This window comes from Lutra lutra, chromosome 7 (assembly GCF_902655055.1).
Source record: "Lutra lutra chromosome 7, mLutLut1.2, whole genome shotgun sequence".
Classification (NCBI taxonomy): domain Eukaryota; kingdom Metazoa; phylum Chordata; class Mammalia; order Carnivora; family Mustelidae; genus Lutra; species Lutra lutra.
The window spans coordinates 22,091,618-22,113,263 of NC_062284.1; the positions used below are offsets into that span (position 1 = coordinate 22,091,618).

General features: G+C 37.4%; 1 protein-coding gene across 1 annotated transcript; it reads left to right on the plus strand.

Moving 5' to 3' along the window:
• Nucleotides 1-20,636: 20,636 nt before the first annotated feature.
• LOC125105414 (heat shock factor-binding protein 1-like) lies at nucleotides 20,637-20,895 on the plus strand. The gene has a single exon (XM_047738892.1). It carries the CDS (start codon nucleotides 20,650-20,652, stop codon nucleotides 20,878-20,880), a length of 231 nt encoding a protein of 76 aa, XP_047594848.1. The 5' UTR covers nucleotides 20,637-20,649; the 3' UTR covers nucleotides 20,881-20,895.
• The last annotated feature ends 751 nt before the right edge of the window (nucleotides 20,896-21,646 follow it).

The following is a 21,646-nucleotide window of genomic DNA, read 5'->3' on the forward strand; positions in this document are numbered from 1 at the left end:
GTGGCTCAGTGGTTTAAACCTCTGCCTTTGGTTCAGGTCATGATCTCAGGGTCCTGGGATCAAACCCCACATCAGGCTCTCTGCTTGGCAGTGGGGACCCTGCCTCCCCTTCTCTCTCTGCCTGCCTCTCTGCCTACTTGTGAACTCTGTCTGTCAAACAAATAAAATCTTCAAAAAAATATAAAATTAATTAAATGAGTTTAAAAACAGATATTTTATTGTACTGATAAGACAGTAGCTTATGATAATAAAAAGGAGTGTTTCAAGTTAGTGGTAAGTGGGTAGTACATTTAAGAAATAATGTGATGGTAATTTCATACCCATATGGAAGAAAATGTTCCTTTATAAATAATTACAAGAACGATAAAGTTTATGATAAAAATCAGAACTTGTAAACTTAGAAAAAATATTACAAAGTGTTTTTATAATATAGAAGTGTTGCAAAAGCCAGATAAAAATCAAAATTGTGCATTTGATAAATAAAATATAGGGAACTGTTGCATTATGTTGGAGTGGCATAAAAGTATTCCCAAGCAAAAGTGTAAAATTCAGAATCCACAAATAAATCTAATGAAATATTTGCCTTCATAAAACCTGAAATCTTTTGTAGAGAAAAAAGTTTCTGTAAAGTTAAAAGGTAAGTGATAGACTGGTGGAGATATTTGCAACATAGTTAATCAATAAAGCATTAGTATGCAGAGTGTATAAAGATCTAAGAAAACAATAAAGAGGAAAACATTTTAATAGAAAAATTTAGACTATGGACATGATTCTCACAGAACTCTGAAACAACCAATAAGCAAGCATATGAAAAGATGTTAAGTCTCACTCAAAATCAAGAAATAGCAAATTACTACTATAATAAATTTTTTCCCTAATCTATTAGATTGGGATTAATTTAAAATATGAAGAATAATGGTTGTTCTTATTCATCTTCAGTGAAAATAAATTTTTTCCCTAATCTATTAGATTGGGATTAATTTAAAATATGAAGAATAATGGGTGTTCTTATTCATCTTCGGTGAAAATCTCAAAGTTCTGTATTTGTCAAAATCTAAAATGTGTATGTATTTTATTCATGAACTTTGCACTAGGCATCTATCTTAAATATTCCTATATGTGAATAGAGGTAAATATACTGAAATGTTCATTGCTGATTTAAAGAAATGTTCATTGTTGATTTAAAGAAAGATCAGAAGTTAAATATTCATCAACAGGGGTTTCTCTAAATAAATTGTGCTACCTGCATATTGTGGGATACTATGTTGCCATTAAAAATGATAAGGTTTGGGGCACCTGGGTGGCTCAGTTGTTAAGCGTCTGCCTTCGGCTCAGGTCATGATCCTGGGGTTTTGGGATCGAGCCCCGCATCGGGCTCCTGGCTTGGTGGGAAGCCTGCTTCTCCCTCTCTCACTCCCCCTGCTTGTGTTCCCTCTCTCGCTGTGTCTCTCTGTCAAATAAATAAATATAAAAAAAATGATAAGGTTAGATTATATGTACTGACATTGGAGGATCCCTAAGACATATCATTAAAAAAACAATGCATATAGAATGGTCAATTCTGTAACTATGTAATAAAATGATGGAAAGGATGCATCTTGGATCAGTTAGATTTTGTCGCAATCCTGTCGTGTAACAAACTCAGTGGGCCTGAACAACAATCTCTTATTCTCGTGAATCTCTGATTTATGGAGCAACTCTGTCTAAGCCATGTTTTGGTATGCACCACCTGTTTCTCCTCCTCTTTGGATCAACAGACTGGTTAGGACATATACTTCTCATCCTGGTGGCAGAAGCTCAAGCTCATGTTTGAACAGAAACATGCAAGATTTCCTTAATGCCCGGGTATGGAACTGGTGCACCATCACTCTCACCCACCTTCTCTTGACCAAAATGAGTGCCAGAAATGAGCCCAAAGTCAAGACACTGCTGGTCTGACATCCTTGCCTATAGGAGTGGAGGACTGGGGCCAATATGTCAATCTACTACATATACTAAAGTGTTAATCCAAATCTTGTTAAGATAAGATTTTGCATGATTATTATATGCATTTATTTGATAAATACTTATTAGCTTCTACTGTGTACCAAGCTCTATTCTAGGCATTGGGCAATTAACAATGAACAAAAGTCATCACCCTATAAACGCCCTTCCCTCATGGACCTTACATTCTAGTAAAGGAGACACCATAAATGAGGTCAATAAGAAAATATATACTGGATTAGATAATGATAAGTGTTCAAGAGGAAAATAAAACAGAAAAGAGATATAGCATTTGGTCTGCAGGGAGAGGGAATACAAAAATTGAGATCACGTGTTAGGGAAGGCCAATGAGTAGGAAGATGACTTTTAGGTAAAGCTGTGAAGGAAGTCAGGGAAGGACCCATTTGTATATCAGGGGGAAAGTACCTTCCAGGATGGAGGAACAGCAAATGCAAAAGCCCTGAGGTAAGAGCACAGCCAAAGTGTTCATGGAAGAGGAGATGCCATGGTGCTGAAGCAGAATGAGCAAGGGAAAGAGTAGAAGGATTTAGTCAGAGAGGTCACAGAACTCAGTCATGTTCCTGACAAGTGCTTGCCAGGGACTGCAGCCCAGTTCAAAGATGTATACTTGGTAGGCACTTGGATTTTCCTGCTTTGGATTTTCAGGTATTCTCACCAACTTATTTTCTGTTCCCATGCTCTGCTCCTAAGCAGGTGTTGTTTTGTGACTTTTTTGTGTCCACTGGACTAGGCTTTCCAATGACAGTAAATCCCTCAGAACTATTTCCTTGTTTATGTGGGTCTCTTGTCCTAGTTCAGCCTCCACAAAATAGTTTCTTCTTCCTCAGTTAACCAAGATGTAACAGATCAAGATCAAGAAGTCTGTGGATTATGCCTTGACTGGTAGTAAATGGATCAGGGATTTGGGGAAACTGCTCTATGACTAAAAAGATTAGAATTTCTCTGATCAGAAAAAAAAAATTATGATCCAGATGATTCCTGAAAAGCCCAGTAAATTATAAGATGGATAGATGGCCTAAGCATTTCTAGCCATGGCTACCATATTCCAGACACCAGAAGTTGCTTTCAGGGGTGACAGCAGGATTGAACCCAAATAAGAGAAGCCATTAGATCCATTGGGCACAGAATAGCACTTGTCAGCCCAACACTGCAGAAATGGCCAGACAACAAAAACCCCTCCAGCTTCATGAAGCACATAATATGGGATATATATATATATATATATATATATATATACATACACACACACACACATATATATACACACACATATACATCTATATACATATATACAAACACACACATATATAATTATATATATATGTATATATATACAGATATACAATATATATACAATATATATAAATATATATATATAATTATATACGTGTGCATTTGTATATATGTATATAGATGTATATAGATACACAAACACACATAATAAAAATGGCCCAGATATAACATTTTTCTCACTCTTTTAGTATCAAAAAAGTGGGGGTCAGTAGGGAGGAATTCTAAAAGACGAAGTATTTTTCCATTGCATTTAAATGGTAGTGCATTTCAGCTAATTCCTATAATTACCATTGATGTAGTAGATGGAGAAATCTATTAAGTCCTTGAATTTTAATAACCTTAATGGTACAAGCCACATTAACGATATTAACATTGCTCCTTCTGAATAAAGAAGTTAACCAAGTTTGCCCTTTTGGGCCTTACAAAGACCACAGACTGCATCCAGCCAATACTGTTGAGTAAGGATCCTAGAGTTTAGATGTAAGCAGGGTCCCTATACACAGCCACAAACAGGCGGTGATGTGGTGTGTGGTGTATCCAGCCTTCTGGATACTACCAGGACAGATATTTACTGTCCTGGAATATGGCTCATGCCATTCAAAGACACTGAGGTGGGGATGAAGTCAAAAGGGCACTCACTAATAAGTACTTATTGATGAGTTTGCATGGTAGTAGAGCTAATGGTTACAGTCAGGAAATCTGCACTGACCAAAACATACTCCTTTATCCAGTAAGTAGTGTTTAAAAACTTTTTTTTTTTTTTTTTTTTTTTTTTTTTTTTACTTAAACAAGATAGTTCTCCTTTAGTAGAAGCGACTTTTTATATAAGAGGTTTGACTTCAAACTGTCTTACTATTTCTCTTTTTGGCCTCTAATTTTTTGAATTTAATTTAGTTTTTTTTCAGTGTTCCAAGATTCATTGTTTATGCATCACACCCAGTGCTCCATGCAATATATGCCCTCCTTAATACTCACCACCATCTGTATTTTTGAAGCTTAAATAATCGTTGAGCACCACATCAAAAACATCAAAAACTAATCAAAAGAAAAACTAATCAACACATCAAAAACTAATGATATACTATATGTTGGCTAACTGAACATAGTAAAAAAAAATCGTGAACTCCAATAACAATGAGTGTCCTTCCCCAGAGCTTTCCCACCCCTTTGACTTTTTAAAATTATTTTTTAAAACTTTAGTAGAGTTAATATCCAGTTAACTCACTCTCTCTCTCTCTCTCTCTCTCTCTCTCTCTATATATATATATATATATATATATATATGTATGTATAGATATACACAGATCTATATCTACATCTGTATCATCTGTATCTTTATCTATATATCTATATACACACACAGCTAGTGTGAGCCCATCACTAACATCCAATATGGGATTTCAGGATTGATTTGGCTATGCCCTTCACCTTGAATGTAATGCAGAGTGGAAAATGGAATTCTAATAATCCACAACGAGCAATGACATTAGGATTCAGTTGTCACCTGAGGTTGCCAGGGAAGAAATGCCTATTGAAGCAAATGCTTTGGGTGCTGTACTTGACATTTGTGGTGGGGACAATAATGACAAGACCTACATGGAGGGATGGGAAAACCACATGGTAACTGAGCAGGGAAGCAGTCCCAGACAACATGACTGACTTTAAACCATTGACTCCTGTCATGATCAGAGAATCAGATAGCTTCTGCAGTGATGTTCAAAGCAAAAGAAGACAAAACATCTTTTTCCTTTTTTATTAGCAGGAGAGCAGATATGACTGCAAAATGGACTCAGAGTTTAATTAAGTGGATTGCACAATCACAATGACAGTTGAATTCTCAGACTCGTTTATACGTTTGCGTATAGTGAGGCTCTGATTGTGGTACTGATGGCACTTCTGAGACTTGGAATTGGGATATGTGTGTGGATTCAAGGAAAGCTGGGGACTTTGAACTCCCAAGACTCTTTGATCCACGCTTGCTGGAAGAAGAAGCTCACTTACCCTGTATGAAGAACCTTTCCTTATTTAAAAATCCCTTAATATTTACATGGGGTGATGCTTATGATCCACAAGAACTGCCCCTATCACTTGGTATTGACTTGGGACCTGAAATTAGGGTCACAAATATCAAGTCAGATTCAGGGAGACAAACATAAAATCTGATCCATGAAGAGACAGTTTATGCTAAGAGAAAGGGGGAGGGGAGACAGAGGGAGAGAGAGAAAAGGGAATGTACAGAAAGAAAGGGAAAAGAAGGAAGAAGATAAAAAGGGAAATATTTGCTAATTTAAACCACTGGAGACATATGTGAGTATATGGGCATGGACTCTAAGAATGCTAAACCATAGAGTGAGAAATTCAGCACTGGGTGAGGCTGAATTTGTGTCCATGAGAGCATTTACAGAGATTCAAGCTAAATGGGTTAACTGAGCACCTTAGAGTAGTTCTCAGTTCGCTGTTTGGCAGAATGAAAACCAGATTCAACAATGCCCCATACCCAGTGAGGCCAAACTGTCCTGCTCTCTGTGATAGCCCCTTGTGCAGAAATCTCTGCCTTCTGTAGAAGAACATACTTCTCCCCTGGTATGACAAACCTAGCAAGCAGGTATAGCAAGAACTTTAAATGTCTTAATAAGACACATGTGTAGCAGAGGATGAGAAATAACCCACATGAAATCTCAGGGGCCCAGACCTTGGAGCAGTTTCTAATGACCAGGTGGTCTGAAACATGTTGGAGCATTCCCTCCAAAGTAAAAGAAAAGTTGCTATTTCTTCTACTGCCTACCACTTAAAAATAGACCATTTAGGATGGGTCTCTTTAAAGACAACATATACCATGTTTGAAAGTGCTGTTATAATACATTTACTGAATAATCTACAAAATTCCAGATTCGAGTGGGACCTGGAACAGGTGTCTTGGGCCTAATGAACCAGCATAATGGTAATTAAAATGTCTGTTTCCAACAGGGATGCTGTATGGAACTTCTGGCAAGCTTAAATGAGAGAATTAAAATACAAATATCCAGGTTTGGGAGCAAAGCCATGTTCTATGCTGTATACAATTATTATTATTATTATTATTATTATTAATTTTAAGAATCAGGTCTTATATTGATATGCTACTAAACTTTGTAAAGACAGAATGGGGACTCAGAGACAATGTGATCTAAGCTACTCATCATGACTTTGGTGTACTCTGACACACCAGGCAATTGAGTGGAAGTTTTTTATAAGAGAATAGATTTGAGCAAGCCTAGAGGGTACAGAAAGTTTCATGGTCTATTAGCTCAGACTCCTACTGCATCCTGTCCTAATTCTCTGCCTTTTTTTCCACAACTTACTTGTATAACTTCATGGGTATTCCTTATGGTAGTCAGGTTTATAGATGGTTCTGCCTGATACACTGGCACCAACCATAGGTAGAATGCTGCACACTCCAGCTTCACTCAAGGGTGGCCCTGAAGAACAAGGGAGAAGGATATTCTCTAAGTGGACACAAGTTTTAACAGTACATTTAGTTTTTCACTTTGTCTGTATAAGAAATGGCCAGAAATAGAGATCTACACGAATTCATGCACAGTACTTTGACTAGATGGGAAAGAACAGAATTGGATGGTGAGTGACAAAGAAATTGGAGAAGCGGTATGCAAATGACCTCTGAGAATGGAAACAAGATGCCATATTTGTGTCTTATGTGAATGTTTATCAAAGGTCAAACTTCCCTCTATAGGGAAGTAATTAGGTGGGCAATTTGGTACATTCTATGGGTGTCATGAAAGGCTCCATGATGCCATGTACAAAGTGGCTAAGGCTGCAGTAATGGAAGCCATGCATGGGCTCAACAACACTGACCTCCTAGAGGAATCAGTCATATGGTAGCAAGCATATTACAACACTGATTTCCCTAAATTGCTTCCTTGTCCTTTTCGGAAAAACAAAAAACAAAAAACAAAAAACTTTCCAGATGTGAATTATGATTTTTTCCATATTGGTAATATTTCTCCCAGCCCTAACATTTCCAGATGTGGAATGCCATCTCCACAATAAGTTATTTCATACAACACTGCTTCTGATCCAGGAATTCACTTCATAATCAAAGGATTATGGCCATAGGTTTATACCCGATTTATACATCCTACTATATTCCTAGTCACTCAGAAACAGCTTGATATAATGTCAGAATGACCTGAGAAGACTCAGTTATTCCACCAATTGGGAGATGGCATCCTGTAAGTGGTATATACTTTGAGATAGCAACCAATGATCAGAATACACCAATCTGGAAATTGAAGAGACATTATTGGAAATGGTTCTTCTCATTATTATGCCTAATATAATTTCTGCAGGATTTTGGCTTCCACCACTATAACTTTGTGCTTTGCCGGTTTGAAAGTTTTAGTTCCAAAGGGAGGAATGCTTTTGCCAGAGAACACAATGATATATCCATTGAATTTGAAGTTGAAGCTGTATCCTGTTATTTGGGGCTCTTTATTCTGCCATAAAGAAGAGAATTAACTGTCCTGGCCAGGGTGATTGATTCTGATTACTAAGGAGGAGCTGCATTTCTGTTACACAAAGGATTTGGGAGGACTCTATCTGGAACACAGAGGATGCTCTGGAATGTCTCTGTCATGTCCAAGAGTAGATATTAGTGAATACTTTCATGAATTAAGTTGTGTGCCTCACAAAGATAGGCTGAAATCCTAAACCCTGGTACCTGTGAATGTGATCTTAATTGGAAGTAGGATCTTTGCAGATATAGTCAAGTTAAGGTCATACTGACTTAGGGTGAATCCTAATCCAATGTGACTTGCGTCCTTATAAGAAGTGTAGAAGAAATGTAGACACACACACACACACACACACACACACACACAATGAGATGTGCCAATGAAGAGAGGTTGAAGTTGTGTAGAAACAAGTCAAGGAATGACAAAGATTGTCAGCCACCACCAGAAACTAGGAGAGAGGCATGGGATAGTTTCTTATTCAAGAACTACAGAAGGAATTGCCACTGCTGACACATTGATTTGGGGCTGATAGCTTCCAGAGGTGTAACAGAATACATTTCTATTGTTTTAAGACACCCAGTTTGTGATGATTTGTTTGGCATCCTTTGGAAACAGATGCAGACAACAACAACAGTTTCATAAAGATGGGACAGCTAAGGACACAGACCCTCCAGGAATTAAAGTTTAGGTTTAACTGGGAAAACAGCCACAACTATTTGAGACACATATCAGCTATGACCCCGTGATCATTACAGAAATAAGGACAGTAGCAACTAGGAGTTTGTGTGTGTGTGTGTATGTGTGTGTGTGAGAGAGAGAGAGAGAGAGAGAGAGAGAGAGAGGGAGAGAGAGAGAGAGTCTATTTGATCTTTTTGATGGGAGTATGTGAATGCTTGGCACTAAGATATGCTATAATGTGAGGCACACCTTTAATGCAAAGTTGACAGAAACTGTCATCAATTTTACCAGAAGGTGCCCACCCAGCAGAGAACTAAGGAAATCTAATCACTGTTTCTTTTGAGCCATTTATTTGCTTACTCATTGCAAGTCTGGGTGAGACTACTGCCTTCATTCACTTAGTCCCGAACTCAGCATAGCAAAGCTCTTACCCCACTTAGAGATCAGGCTCTACATTCTGTATGCCCCTTATCAGCCCTCCACATGTCCCTCAAACCCCTCTCATCTTCTCCCTGATCTCAACTATAAGCTCTCCCTTTCATAGTGTAAACTTCTCTAGTCCTATGAGTTCTGTGATCATCAGGAGCTTTGATTTTAGTCACTTTTCCCCTCCCACAATACTACCTCCTACATATCCAAAGACCCATCAATTTCTAAATGCTCGGCTCGCCTACCATACCTGTCCCAAGGTCTTCACCTGGCTTTAAGCCACTAGTATCACATAGTGAGTGCTTAATGCCCCTCCTTTCATTTGATGAGCTTTTGTTTCATCACCACATGCTTCCATATCCCATAACATGTCTTCCATCTGGCTTGAATGCTTCCTTCTTTCTCTTATGCCCCCTAAAGTTCAAAGGTCACCAAGTCACATTTACTGTCCTCCAAAAATGTTTTTATGACTGTTGCCAGTGCTGCTAACTCTAGTCCTTCTGCCACAGCAAGAGTAGAAACTTGTAAAAATGACAACATTATGTTCATCTAAGTCCTCTCCATGGGTCATTTTGTACAATCCTCAGCAAAACCTCATGAGATGGGTGTTCTCTTTATTCTTGCTTTACTCCCAAGGAAACTGAAGCTTATGGAAGTTAAGCAACTTGCCCAAAGGCAGAAAGCACAGAAAACTAGAGTTTATTTGTGACAAAAAGTGCTTAAAACATAGACTCTCCACTCCAAAGATATTTTGGGTGGTCTAAATGTCCTAAAGGTTTGGAGTATCTAAGACCCACACTCACTGAACTCTTCTCATCGTTCTTTTTTTTTAAATTTTAAAAATTTTTTAATTTTTTAATAAACATATACTGTATTTTTATCCCCAGAGGTACAGGTCTGTGAATCGCCAGGTTTACACACTTCACAGCACTCACCATAGCACATACCCTTCCCAATGTCCATAACCCCACTCCTCTCTCCTAACCCCCTCCCCCTTGCAACCCTCAGTTTGTTTTGTGAGATTAACAGTCACTAATGGTTTGTCTCCTTCCTGATCCCATCTTGTTTCATTTATTCTTTTCCTACCCTCCAAACCCCCCATGTTAACTCTCATGGTTCTTAAAGGAAGTTTGCTTTTTGCCAAATTTAATTCCTAAAAATAAAATTTTAAAAAATTGTCCCTTTTCCTTCAAGAGATTTTGGTTTAAATAGTATTGATTCATGTGAAGGTCTGCGCTTTCAGATTTATTGGCAATATCGTTGGTGGAGACAGGCCTTTGACTTTGAATTGTAAAGCTTGGCAATTTTAGCAGAGTTGGGTGGAGCCTAAGAATTTTGTGAAAGTTCCTGGGGTCACCATGAAAGCTAGACTGGAGACAGGGAATAAGTTTCAACCAAAGCAGTTGTGCTTTTTATATGCATGCGTCTTTGTGTATCTACACGTGTGAATGTATGAATATATATACATGTGTGAACATATACACATATGATATGTATGTATTTGTGTACATGTGCATAGGTATATAAATTTATGCAAATATGCATATGCATTTTCTGAGTTAATCTTCATTTGGAAACAGAATTCTTATGCTTTAGAAACAGTAAGATGCACTCATTGCAGTGAAAGGCAAGGATAAAAAATAAACAACTGAGGATCAGGGAGATTAAATATATAGCCAGTGACAACATGAATATTTAATGACAACTCCTCAAACTCAAGTTTCCTCACTGTGATAAGATGATTGTTTTCTAAGGTCTTCTCTCTCAAAAGCCAGAGTGGGAACCCCTGGAGGATAAGGATGAGTAATTGGTACATTTCAGGCCCAGGGCTGGGCTGTAAGCTGTAGGTATGGGGTGAGGTTCAAGAACTCCTCAGTGAATGACTTAATGGCATGGAGCAGGCCATAGTATGCTGCCCAAGGCTTTGACACCTCAAAATCCTCTCTTTGGGTGGGCAGGGGGATCGTGCTGCTTTCATTGCTCTACTTCCGCTAGTCTGGGGGTCATGGCATCTTGGGGCTTGATTGTCTGTATATTGCACCTTTTATCTTCTGGATAATTTTTATAATTTGCTTGTTACATGCAGGCAGAGTTAACTGGTCCCTGTGAACTGAGCTGGGATCTGCAACTTTACTCTTAAATTAAGATCTTAAGAGAACACGTCCCACAGAACTAGCATAAAGACGATAGAAGCCAATATTTCAAATTACAAAATGTTTATATTTTTTCACTGAAATTTACCTCTCACTGTCCCCAAGGGAAGAAGAAAATAACCTCAAAACTTGCAACCAGAAATGATGGATCTCTTAACTCGATGTCTAAGATAGCCTGACCTTTAGCTAGAAATGGCCAGTCCCTTCTCAACCCAAGGCAGGGGTTTCACATAGGGGTGGGGGTGGGGAGTCCTGCCAAGGTCTGCCTTCCGATCATTCTAGGGCAAAGGAGGTTCTATCCTCCTTTACAAATTAGCACACTGAGCTCATGAAATCAAGTATCCCTTCTAGATTGGAGCTGGCCTGGTGCCGTCCATTAGGTGGTTCAAAAAGTCCTAAATGTTTTGCTTGGGCAATATGACTTCCTCCAGACTCAAAGAGCAAATAAATATTAAAAGGCTAGTGCAGACTTTTGCCTTTTAACAGATACTAACAGAGCTTTAGATACTTGGCAAATATTTATACATGAAAGCTCATTTTAGTCTTGATCTGAAACAGAACTTTTTGTGAAATGTAATGCAAAAAACTTGTCCTAGGAAGAAATTAGCCTTCTGCACAAACACTTTAGCATTTTGATAAAGGATTTTGATGGACTAAGAATTGTTCTAGATGCCAACATCAAATTCATTCTGCTGACCATCAGCCTTGAGAGGTGGCCACAACCTGGAGTTCCATTCTGCCTTAAGCAGCTGTACTGTTCCTTGCATCCATGCCTGCAACCATTTACCCATTGTTTTGTATATAATATCCCACCAGAAGTCAGTCTTGAATTAGTTTGATAGAAGTCTTGTCCCTTGTAGCTTGCATAATTAAAGTTATAAGAAACATATAACGTAGTGAAGAAGGAATGAAAGGCAGAATAGGTGTACATTATGTTTTCCTTGACATCTACAATTATTTGCAAATACCCATTATCTCCTCTGACTACATCCATGTGTAGATGTTATCAGTGATTCCCCCTTTAGTGGTGAGAAAGTGTTAAGTTAAATGATCTCTCTGCCCCCAAACTCATGACTAACAAGGAAAGGCTCAAGACTTACTTTGGCCCCTATTTTTTTTTAATTTGATGTCCCCAGGTCTTTCCTCAATACCACAAATTCATTCAGAAGGATACTTATAAATCACCATTGACTATGGAAGTGGAAAGAAGCAAGTGTGGAGACCAACATACAGATTTATGGGGAATCAGACCTGCTTGGAGTATACAAACCTGCTCCGAAACTCTCTCCTTGCTCCCTAGTCAAGGATAGCACATACAGGAGAGATGCCTAGGTGTCAGTATGAAACAACTTTGTGCCTGGGGACACACACCACCCAAAGAAACGTGTGATACTACAGGAATTTGAATCAGGGTACTTTCTTCAATGTGTGGTTTGTGTCCCAACTGCAATTGTTCTGAGGATGCAACTGGGCTCGTGTTTCCCGTCCTCTCCCCACAATCCGTCCGATGAGCACCCTCTGTCCTCATTCTGGAAGGAAACATAAGAAGGGTTGCTGACATTTTTAACCTTGGTGTTAGTAGACATATTGATAGCACACAACTTGCATGGGCTTTATGGAGAAGCCATTTTTGAAGAATTGGCTCTGGAAATTCCAGAATATGTGCCCTGATACATTATGAAACCAAGTCTTCCAAATATAATACTCTAAGAGATTGTTAACAGAAGGAAGGGCTTTGAGTCAGCCTTTTAAAGCTTTTTAATTTGTGTTTTTAAACTTTGTAGTGGGAGTAGAGAGAAGCAAAATCTGCTCATCAGGCGCAGAGATAGCATATCTGATTTTCTCCCACAGACTTGGAGACTGAGTAGAAATGAACCAGCCTTTAGGGACTCAATACAATTGCAGTTCTCTGAGAACCAGGCTTATATCACCATCATTTGAGTGCTGAGAAAGGGTGACAGCAGTAAGAAGGGCCTTGAAGGACTTTGGTATTCAGGCTGGCAAACTCTAGAGTAAGAATGCTGAATGAGGCAGAACTTCCTTGGAAAATTGTTGAATCAGTGAATTTCAATGAAACAGCCCTCGGAGGCATAATATTTAGTGATTTCAGCTTGCATTATTTATTGACTAGTGCGGAGTTTGTGGGTTTAACATTTTATTAATATAGCACCAGGTCATCTGAGAAAGTCATAGCCACTGAGAAAGTTCCCTAGAAACACATTTTCATACTATCAACAGTGCACTTTAAGGATTGAGCAGAATCTCCTGTGTGTCTTTGTGGACACACACACACAAAAGTGCCAGGTCTTGTACAAGCCATATCTTCTCAAAAAAAAGAAAAAAAAAAGAAAGTGCCAGGTCTTGTACAAGCCATATCTTCTCCAAGGAAGTCAAATGGGAGTGAGGAAACTCCACAACTACTTCATTTCTTTCTTGATGATTGTGAGGTTCTTACTTTGTGCCTTCAGACTCATGCAGGGCTGGGCAAGCCATTATCTCTAGACCTAAGATAGATCTGGGCAACCGAATGAGTCTCTTCTATTTTCATTCATTAAATGACCCCAGGATGTCTGGCATCAAAAACAGCTTATATGTAAAGGCTCATGGCCTTCTATCTCACTTAAAAAATGTGATGATCAGTGCCTAAGGACTCAGGTCCACTAAGAAAACCTTGAAATTTAATCACAAGATTATAGAACACTTCTCTCCTGCCCTTCTTCCCCCTAGCCCCCTTTTTAAAAGATTGATTTAGTTAACATATCCTGTATTATTAGTTTCAGGGATAGAATTTAGTGACTATTTAGTTGCATGTAACACCCAGTGCTCATTACTTCAAGTGCCCTCCTTAATGCCCATCACCCAGTTACCTCATCCCCTCACCCACCTCCCCTCCAGCAACCTTCAGTTTGTTTTCTAGAGTTAAGTGATAAAAACAGAGAGGGAGTTAAACCATGAGGGACTCTCCTTCACTTCTCACCATTGCATTAACAGGGCTTCAATATGTTTACAGTGAGTTACAACTAGAAGACCTAAAATTGCTGCAAAGGACAGACCCTATTTGAAAAGTTCTTAAGGAAACTCAGACAACAAGAGAAACAGAAACATGAACACTAGACAAATTTAAAACCACTAGCATCTACAGCTATAGAAAACATGAAACACTTCTAGTCAGATTAACTTAAAACCTTATATTAAAAGCAAATCTGAATAAAACTCACACCTGACATAGATTTTGGACTTATCAGAGAGGGAATTTAAAATAATTATAATTAATTTGCTAAGGATAATAATAGGAAAAAAGTAAACAATATTTAAGAACAGATGAATAAAGTTAAAAGAGACTGAAAGCTCTAAGAAAGAATCAAAAGAAAATGTTTGAAAAAATAAAACAGTGGCAGAAATAAAGAATACCTTTAATAAGCTAATGAGCAGACTGGAAACAGCCAAAGAAAGAATCAGTGAGCCTAAAAATGTGTCAATAGAAACTTCCCAAATTAAAATGCAAAGAGAACAAAAAAAGAATAAAAAAAAAAAAAACCATAGCAGAATATCCAAGAACTTTGGAATAATTTCAAAAGATGTAACATGCATAATGAAATATCAAGAGAAAAAAGAAGGAATGGAGTAGAATAAATATTAGAAACAATAATGGATAAGAACTTTTCAGAATTAATGGCAGGCATCAAACCACAGATCTAGGAACCTCAGAGAATACAAAGTAGGATAAATAACAAAGACTCTGCATCCAGGCATATCATACTCAATATATTAAAAGAAACCCCCCTTCAAATCTAGAATCTATATCCAAAAAATCATTTTTCAAAAGAGAATTAGAAATACAGACTTTACCAGAAAACCAAAAAATGATAGGAATTCATCACCTACAAGAAAAGAAGATCTACACAGAGAAGGAAAATCATAGCCTGGAAACTTGAATCTACATTTTCAAAAGATCAGAAAACAGATTGGAGAAGGAATAAATGAAAGTAAAATAAAATCTTTTATTTTTATTATCCTTAATTGATCTAATGGAGAAATGCTTGTTTAAAACAATAGCAGTAACAGAACAGTGTACTGTGTGATTACATGATACAATAAGGGAAATAAATGACAGCAATTTTATAAAAGAGGCAGGGAGGAATTAAGAATATTCTTTTATAATTACTGTATTACCCATGAAGAGGTATCATGTTATATAAATTTACATTAGTTGTAAATATATATTGCAAATTATAGGGCAATCACTAAATTTTTTTAAAGTATAACCTATGCAAAGAGAGAAGAAAAATTTAATTATGTGCATGCAAAATTAAAACTAGATAGGAGCAAAAGAAGAAAAAAACAGAAAGAACTATAATAAACAGAAAACTGTTCTAAACATGGTAGTTATCAATCCAATAATATCAACAATCATATTAAATGTGAAATATCTTAGTATGCCAATTGAAGGACAAAGATTGTCATACGGGATTAAAAATATCCAATTATATATTTTACACAACATACCCCTTTTAAGTTTGAAGATACAGACACATTACACTAAACGGGTGGAGGAAGATGGCAAAGTATGAAGCGCCAAGAATCCCTCTCCCCGCCTGGACAACAACTATCCTGCAGAATCTGTCCGATGTAACTGATTTGGAACTCTGGAATGTACTGAAAGTTTCAACTTCCAGGGGAAGATTTGAATGGTAAATGGCAGTTAATTTCAGTCCATTTCCACTCATAGTAGAACTCAACCCTCATGCAGGCAACTGTGCAGGTGGTCCTAGGGCAACCTTAGGGGAGCCAGGATAGGCAAAAAGTTCTTCCAAATGTCAGGAATCAGTGCTGGTATTGGTGCTTCTGATCACAGAGCTGCAAACAGAGAGGTGGAGGACATTGTTGTTGCATGGACCCCATTTGTTGCAAGCCCCTCCTTCTCTGACTGAAGGTTGCTCCATGGCATTTAAAAGACTGGCACTCTTTGTTCTTTCACCTTCATTTTTCTCTTTTTTCCCCTTTGGGAAGGGGGCTACTAATCAGGCTTATAGAAATCCCAGATGTGAAGAAACCTTATAGACAAGCTATTAACCAGAGAGAAGGGAACCTAACATCCACCTCGTTCTTTCTAAATATAGACAGGATATTCTCATGATACTTACAAATTCAGTACCTTTGACATGTTATTGACTAAATATTTATCAGTTTCCCTGATCAGTTTTCTTTTCTTTTTTTTTTAACATCTTAATTTTATTATTTTTTTCAATGTCCCAAGATTCGTTGTTTATGCACCACATCCAGTGTTCCATGCAATACTGCCCTCCTTAATACCCGATCAGTTTTCTATAAAAGACCAACCATAAAACCCTCAGTGCTAATCCATTCAGGACACTTTTCACTCTGGAGAGCTTTTTTCCCTTTCCTTTTTGTTCTCATCTTTACTTAATAAACTTTCACTTCATTTCATCCATTTGTCCATGAGATTTATTCTTCGACTGCCTGAGACAAGAATCCTGCAACCCTGCAACCAAACTACCCTTCAAAAATAAGGGGAAATTTGAGACGTTTCCAAATAAACAAAAGCGGAGGGAATTTTGTTACCACTAGAGAATTGCTCAAGGGACTCCTGCAAGATGAAAGGCCACTAGACATAACTTGAAGCCTTATAAATGAATTTACCAATAGAGATAAATAAAAGGACAACTTAGATGGCTCTGATGAAGAAAAACAGGAAAAAAAGAAGCGTTGGTGAGGATGTGAGGAATTGAATCTTTTGTGCAATTTTGGTAGGAATATAAAATGGCACAGCTGCCGTGGAACACATTAATTGTGGTTCTTTAAAAAAATAAAAATAGAATTAACGTGTGATTCAGCAATCTCACTTTTAGGTGTATACCCAAAAGGTTTGAAAGTAGTGTCTCAAAGAGATGTTTGTAAGTTCATAGCAGTATTATTCAGAATAGCTAAAGTATGGAAGCAACCCAAGTGTCCATAGACAGATGGATGAATGAAAAATGTGGGATATATTTACAATGAAATAGTACTCAGTTTTAAAATGGAAATTCTGAATCATATAATATGGATAAACTTTGAAGACATTATGTGAAGTAAAATATGTCAGTCACAAAAAGATAAATATTATATGATTCCATTTATATGAGGTACTTAGAGTGGTCATTTTCATAGAGACAGAAAGGATCATGGTGTTTGCCAGAAGCCTGAGAGGGAGAGGAATGGAGTTATTGTTCAGTGTGTTTAGAGTTTCAATTATGCAAAAGGAAAAGAATTATGAAGATAGATGGTGGTGATGGTTGCACAAATTTAAGAACATATTTAACACTACTGAACTGTATACTTACAAACGGTTATGAAGGTAAATTCTGTGTTATGTGTATTTCACCGTTTTAAAAATGAACGGGAAAAAAGCCCTCTGAATGGAAGGAGAAAGACCTAATATGCTAACACTAATCAAAATAAATCTAGGGTAAATTAATTTAAGACAAGTTAATTAAAGACCTCAGGACAAGGAAAACTATCAAGAATAATGTAAGATAATTACTTAATGGTAAAAGAGGCCCAGTCTCCAAGAAGATATAATAATACTCATTGTATGTATTTATAAAAGAGTGTTAAGATACATGTGACAAAACTTGATAGAACAACAAATAGAAATAGATGAATTAATACTTAGAGTTGGGGACTTCAACGCCCTTATCCATGATTGGTAAATGAAAAGGAAGAAAATTAGTAAGAATATTGTGGAACTGAACAGTACCATCAATCAACAGAATCTAAACATTTATAGGCTACTCCATTAAACTATAACAGAATACACATTTTCTTAAACTGCCATGAAAGATTCATCAACATAGACCATATTTTGGACCATAAAATACACTTAATACTTTTAAACAAATACAAATTATATAGTATGAACTCAAATGATAATGGAATTAAACTAGAAATTGTTAACATATATGGCTCAAAAATCTGAAAATATCTATAAATTGACTTCTCAATAACATATGGGTCAAGAAGGATTGTGAAGATAAACTTAAAAAAAAATTTGACCCAATTAAAAATGAAAATGCAGGGGCAGCTGGGTTGGTTGTTTAAGTTGGTTGGTTGGTTAAACCTTTGGCTCATGTTATGATCTGAGGGTCCTGGGATTGAGCCCCACATTGGGGCCCCTGCTCAGGGAGCCTACTTCTCCTTCTCCCTCTGCCTGCTGTTCCCCCTGCTTGTGGTTGTGCTCTCTCTATCTCTATCTCTGTGAAATAAATAAAATCTTTAAAAAAAATGAAAAGGCAAATTGTAACATTGCATGAGATACAGCAAAGCAATGCGCAGAGGAAAACTTACAGCATTCAATGTATTTATTAGAAAAGATCAATACCAATAATTTAATCTTTCACCATAATAAACTACAGACAGAAGAGACATTTAGGCCTCAAACAATCAGAAGAAAGGAAATAAAACAGAAATCAATGGATGTGAAAACAGGAAAATGATAGGGAAAAAAATAAAAAACAGATTCTTTGAAAATATCAGTATAATTGATAAAATTCCAGTGAGGCAAACCAAGAAACAATAGAAGACAAAAATTACCAATACCAGTAGTTAAAAGTTAGTTAAGGATGTGAGGTTGATCTGGCTGTGATATCTGTCACTTCATTGATCACCAGTGTTGACTTGGCTGGTCTAGCTGGCTGGGTAGGTGTCCCCTTTCTCCCTCACTTCTCCTCCTGAAGCTGAGTGCTTGGCCCAAGAGAACAACCTTCCTCAATACAGGAGGACCATTTTCCTCAGTCAAGGTATGGGAGCATCTGCACTTGCCTGGTAGACTCTCCAAACAATCTCTCCAGGTCCATTTGTAGGAAAACAGTAGAGCAGTCAAGTTTCCAAGATTCCAGACACATCCAAATGAGGCACTGCATGTGGCAGTCTGTCTTTCCAAAAAAAAAAAAAAAAAAAGTTGAAGGTGCTGATCCTTTGGATATTAAAAGAAAATTGTAAATAAATCTAATGAACCACTCTATACCCATAAATTTGATAATTTGGGTGAAATGACCATTTATTTGAAAGACACAAGCTACCAAAAGTCACAGCATAAAAAGTCTTTATTTATTAAATAAATTGCATCAATAACTAATAATCTTTCAAAAACAAAAGCACCAGAACCAAATATGCTTCACTGACATATTCTGTCAAACATTTGAGAAAGAAGAGATATCCAATCTCTACATTCTCTTCCAGAAAATAAGCAGAAGTAACACTTCTTCACTCATTCTGAGACAATCAATGTCCTTACTTCAAAACCAGGGGTATGTATGTTTTAGAATTTTGTTCAGGATCCCACTTTACATTTACTTGTCATTTTTCCTTGGGTTCATTCTTTCTCTCTTTTGTTCTTTCTTTCTTTCTTTCTGAGCTATCAATTCAAGAAAAGACATGGATGGACATCAAATGCATATAGCTATATTAAAAAAGCCAAATTGAGAAGGATAAGTATAATCTGATACCAATTTTAACATTCTGGAAAATGAAAAGTTATAGAGTTAATAAAAGGATCAGGTACTGTCAGGGGCTCAGGAGTATGGAGCAGTTGAACAGATGAAGCAGAGGGGATTTTTGGAGTGGAGAAACCATTTTGAAGTGCTTAAAGCCCCATTCCTTAAATGTGACCTCATTTACAGTGACTTCATTCCAAATAGTATAGTATGAAAAGTGGGAAAGAGACATAAAGTTTACAGTGGAGAAACCTGACAAACTACCCCAACCCCGTATTCAAGGTCAACACTGACAGTGATAGGTAATGTCGACAGTATGTATCCGTGATAGGAAGAGATGAATATGTCACTTTACCTCTGCAGTTTTCCCCCCAATAACCTACAAACCCAGTATAATCATGAGGAAAAAATTCAGACAATTCCATTTGAGGGACATCCTACAATATAATTCACCAACGCTCCTCAAATCTGTCAAGATCATTAAAAACAAGGAAAGTCTGAGAATTATGCCACAGCCAAGAAAAATCCCAAGGGTTGTCTCTTTGTTTTGTTGACTGTTTCCTTTGCTGTGCAGAAGCTTTTTATCTTGATGAAGTTCCAAAAGTTCATTTTTGCTTTGTTTCCCTTGCCTTTGGAAACATGTCTTGAAAGATGTTTCTGTGGCTGATGTCTAAGAGGTTACTGCCTGTGTTCTCCTCTAGGATTCTGATGGATTCCTGTCTCACACTGAGGTCTTTCATCCATTTATCTGAGAAACAAACTGAGGGTTTTAGAAGGGAGGGGGTGGGTGGGGGGTGGGATAGCCTGGTGTTGGGTATTAAGGAGGGCACATATTGCATGGAGCACTAGGTATTATACACAATGAATCATGAAACACTACATCAAAAACTAATGATGACTAATGGTGACTAACACAACATGAAAGAAAGAAAAAAAGAAAGAAAGAAAAGAAGAGGGAAAGAAAGAAAGAAAGAGAGAAAGAATGAACCCAAGGAAAAATGACAAGTAAATGTAAAGTGGGATCCTGAACAAAATTCTAAAACAGAAAAGGACATTCTGGAATTTGCTCTCAAGCTGGGAACTGGGGATATGGCTGAGAATGACCCCAAGACCTTACAGGATCTCCCCTCAGTGGTTCAGACACTCCTGCAACAGATGCAAGATAAATTTCAGACCGTGTCTGACCAGGTCATTGGAAGAATTGATGACTTGAGCAGTTGCATTGATGACCTGGAGAAAAAAATTCCAGACCTCATGACACAGGTTGGGGTGGAAGAGCTGGAGGTTGAAAACAAGATCCCTGACACACCAAAGAGTTGAAGGTGGCTAATTCACACTGTACTTCAGAACACCAAGCAATGGCTGTGTGTAGATCGGTTTTCTATTCTAAAGTGTGAGTTCTTCTCACCACACACTATATAGTAAGTCTATAGAGTGATTCGCCCTTCAGTTTCTTGAACATGCTAACTCCACATCTTGGACCTTGGTCAGTCATGCTGTTAAATACTAAACACTAAAACTTTGGCAGTTCCTGAAAAAGAAGGCATTCTATGAAAACTGAGGAAATCTCAGTAAACTATAATAATAATAATAATAACAAGAAGAAGAAGAAGGAGGAAGAGGAGGAGGGGGAGGAGGGGAGGAGAAGAAGAAGGAGGAGGAGGAAGAGGAGGGGAGGAGGAAGAAGAAGAAGAAACATTGATTGGTTCATTAACTGTTACAAATGTAAGAGACTGAGTATGAGGGTATTGTGGGAGCTTTGTACTATCTTCTCAATTGTTTCTATAAATCTAATAATGTTCTAAAAATTAAATATTTTAATGGTGCTTCATGTTGCCTCTATCCCACTTAACGTAGATACAAAGTCAAATCACACATGAGCACATTTAATTCACAGACTTAAGTTATGCTTGTAATCAACGGAGCTTAGCAAATACAGTTTTGAGCTTTCCAACCTCTGTAGTACAGGAAAACATATAAGAAGTTTGGAAATGATGATGAATGAGCCAATTCACAAGAATCAAATACAGGTGTTTTTACCAAAATTCATCAAACTATTGTCTTACTAGTCAACCTCTAAGCCCTA

Excerpts from the sequence above, each read along its gene's own strand:
- LOC125105414 (XM_047738892.1), top strand. The coding sequence starts at position 20,650 with ATGGCTGAGAATGACCCCAAGACCTTACAGGATCTCCCCTCAGTGGTT.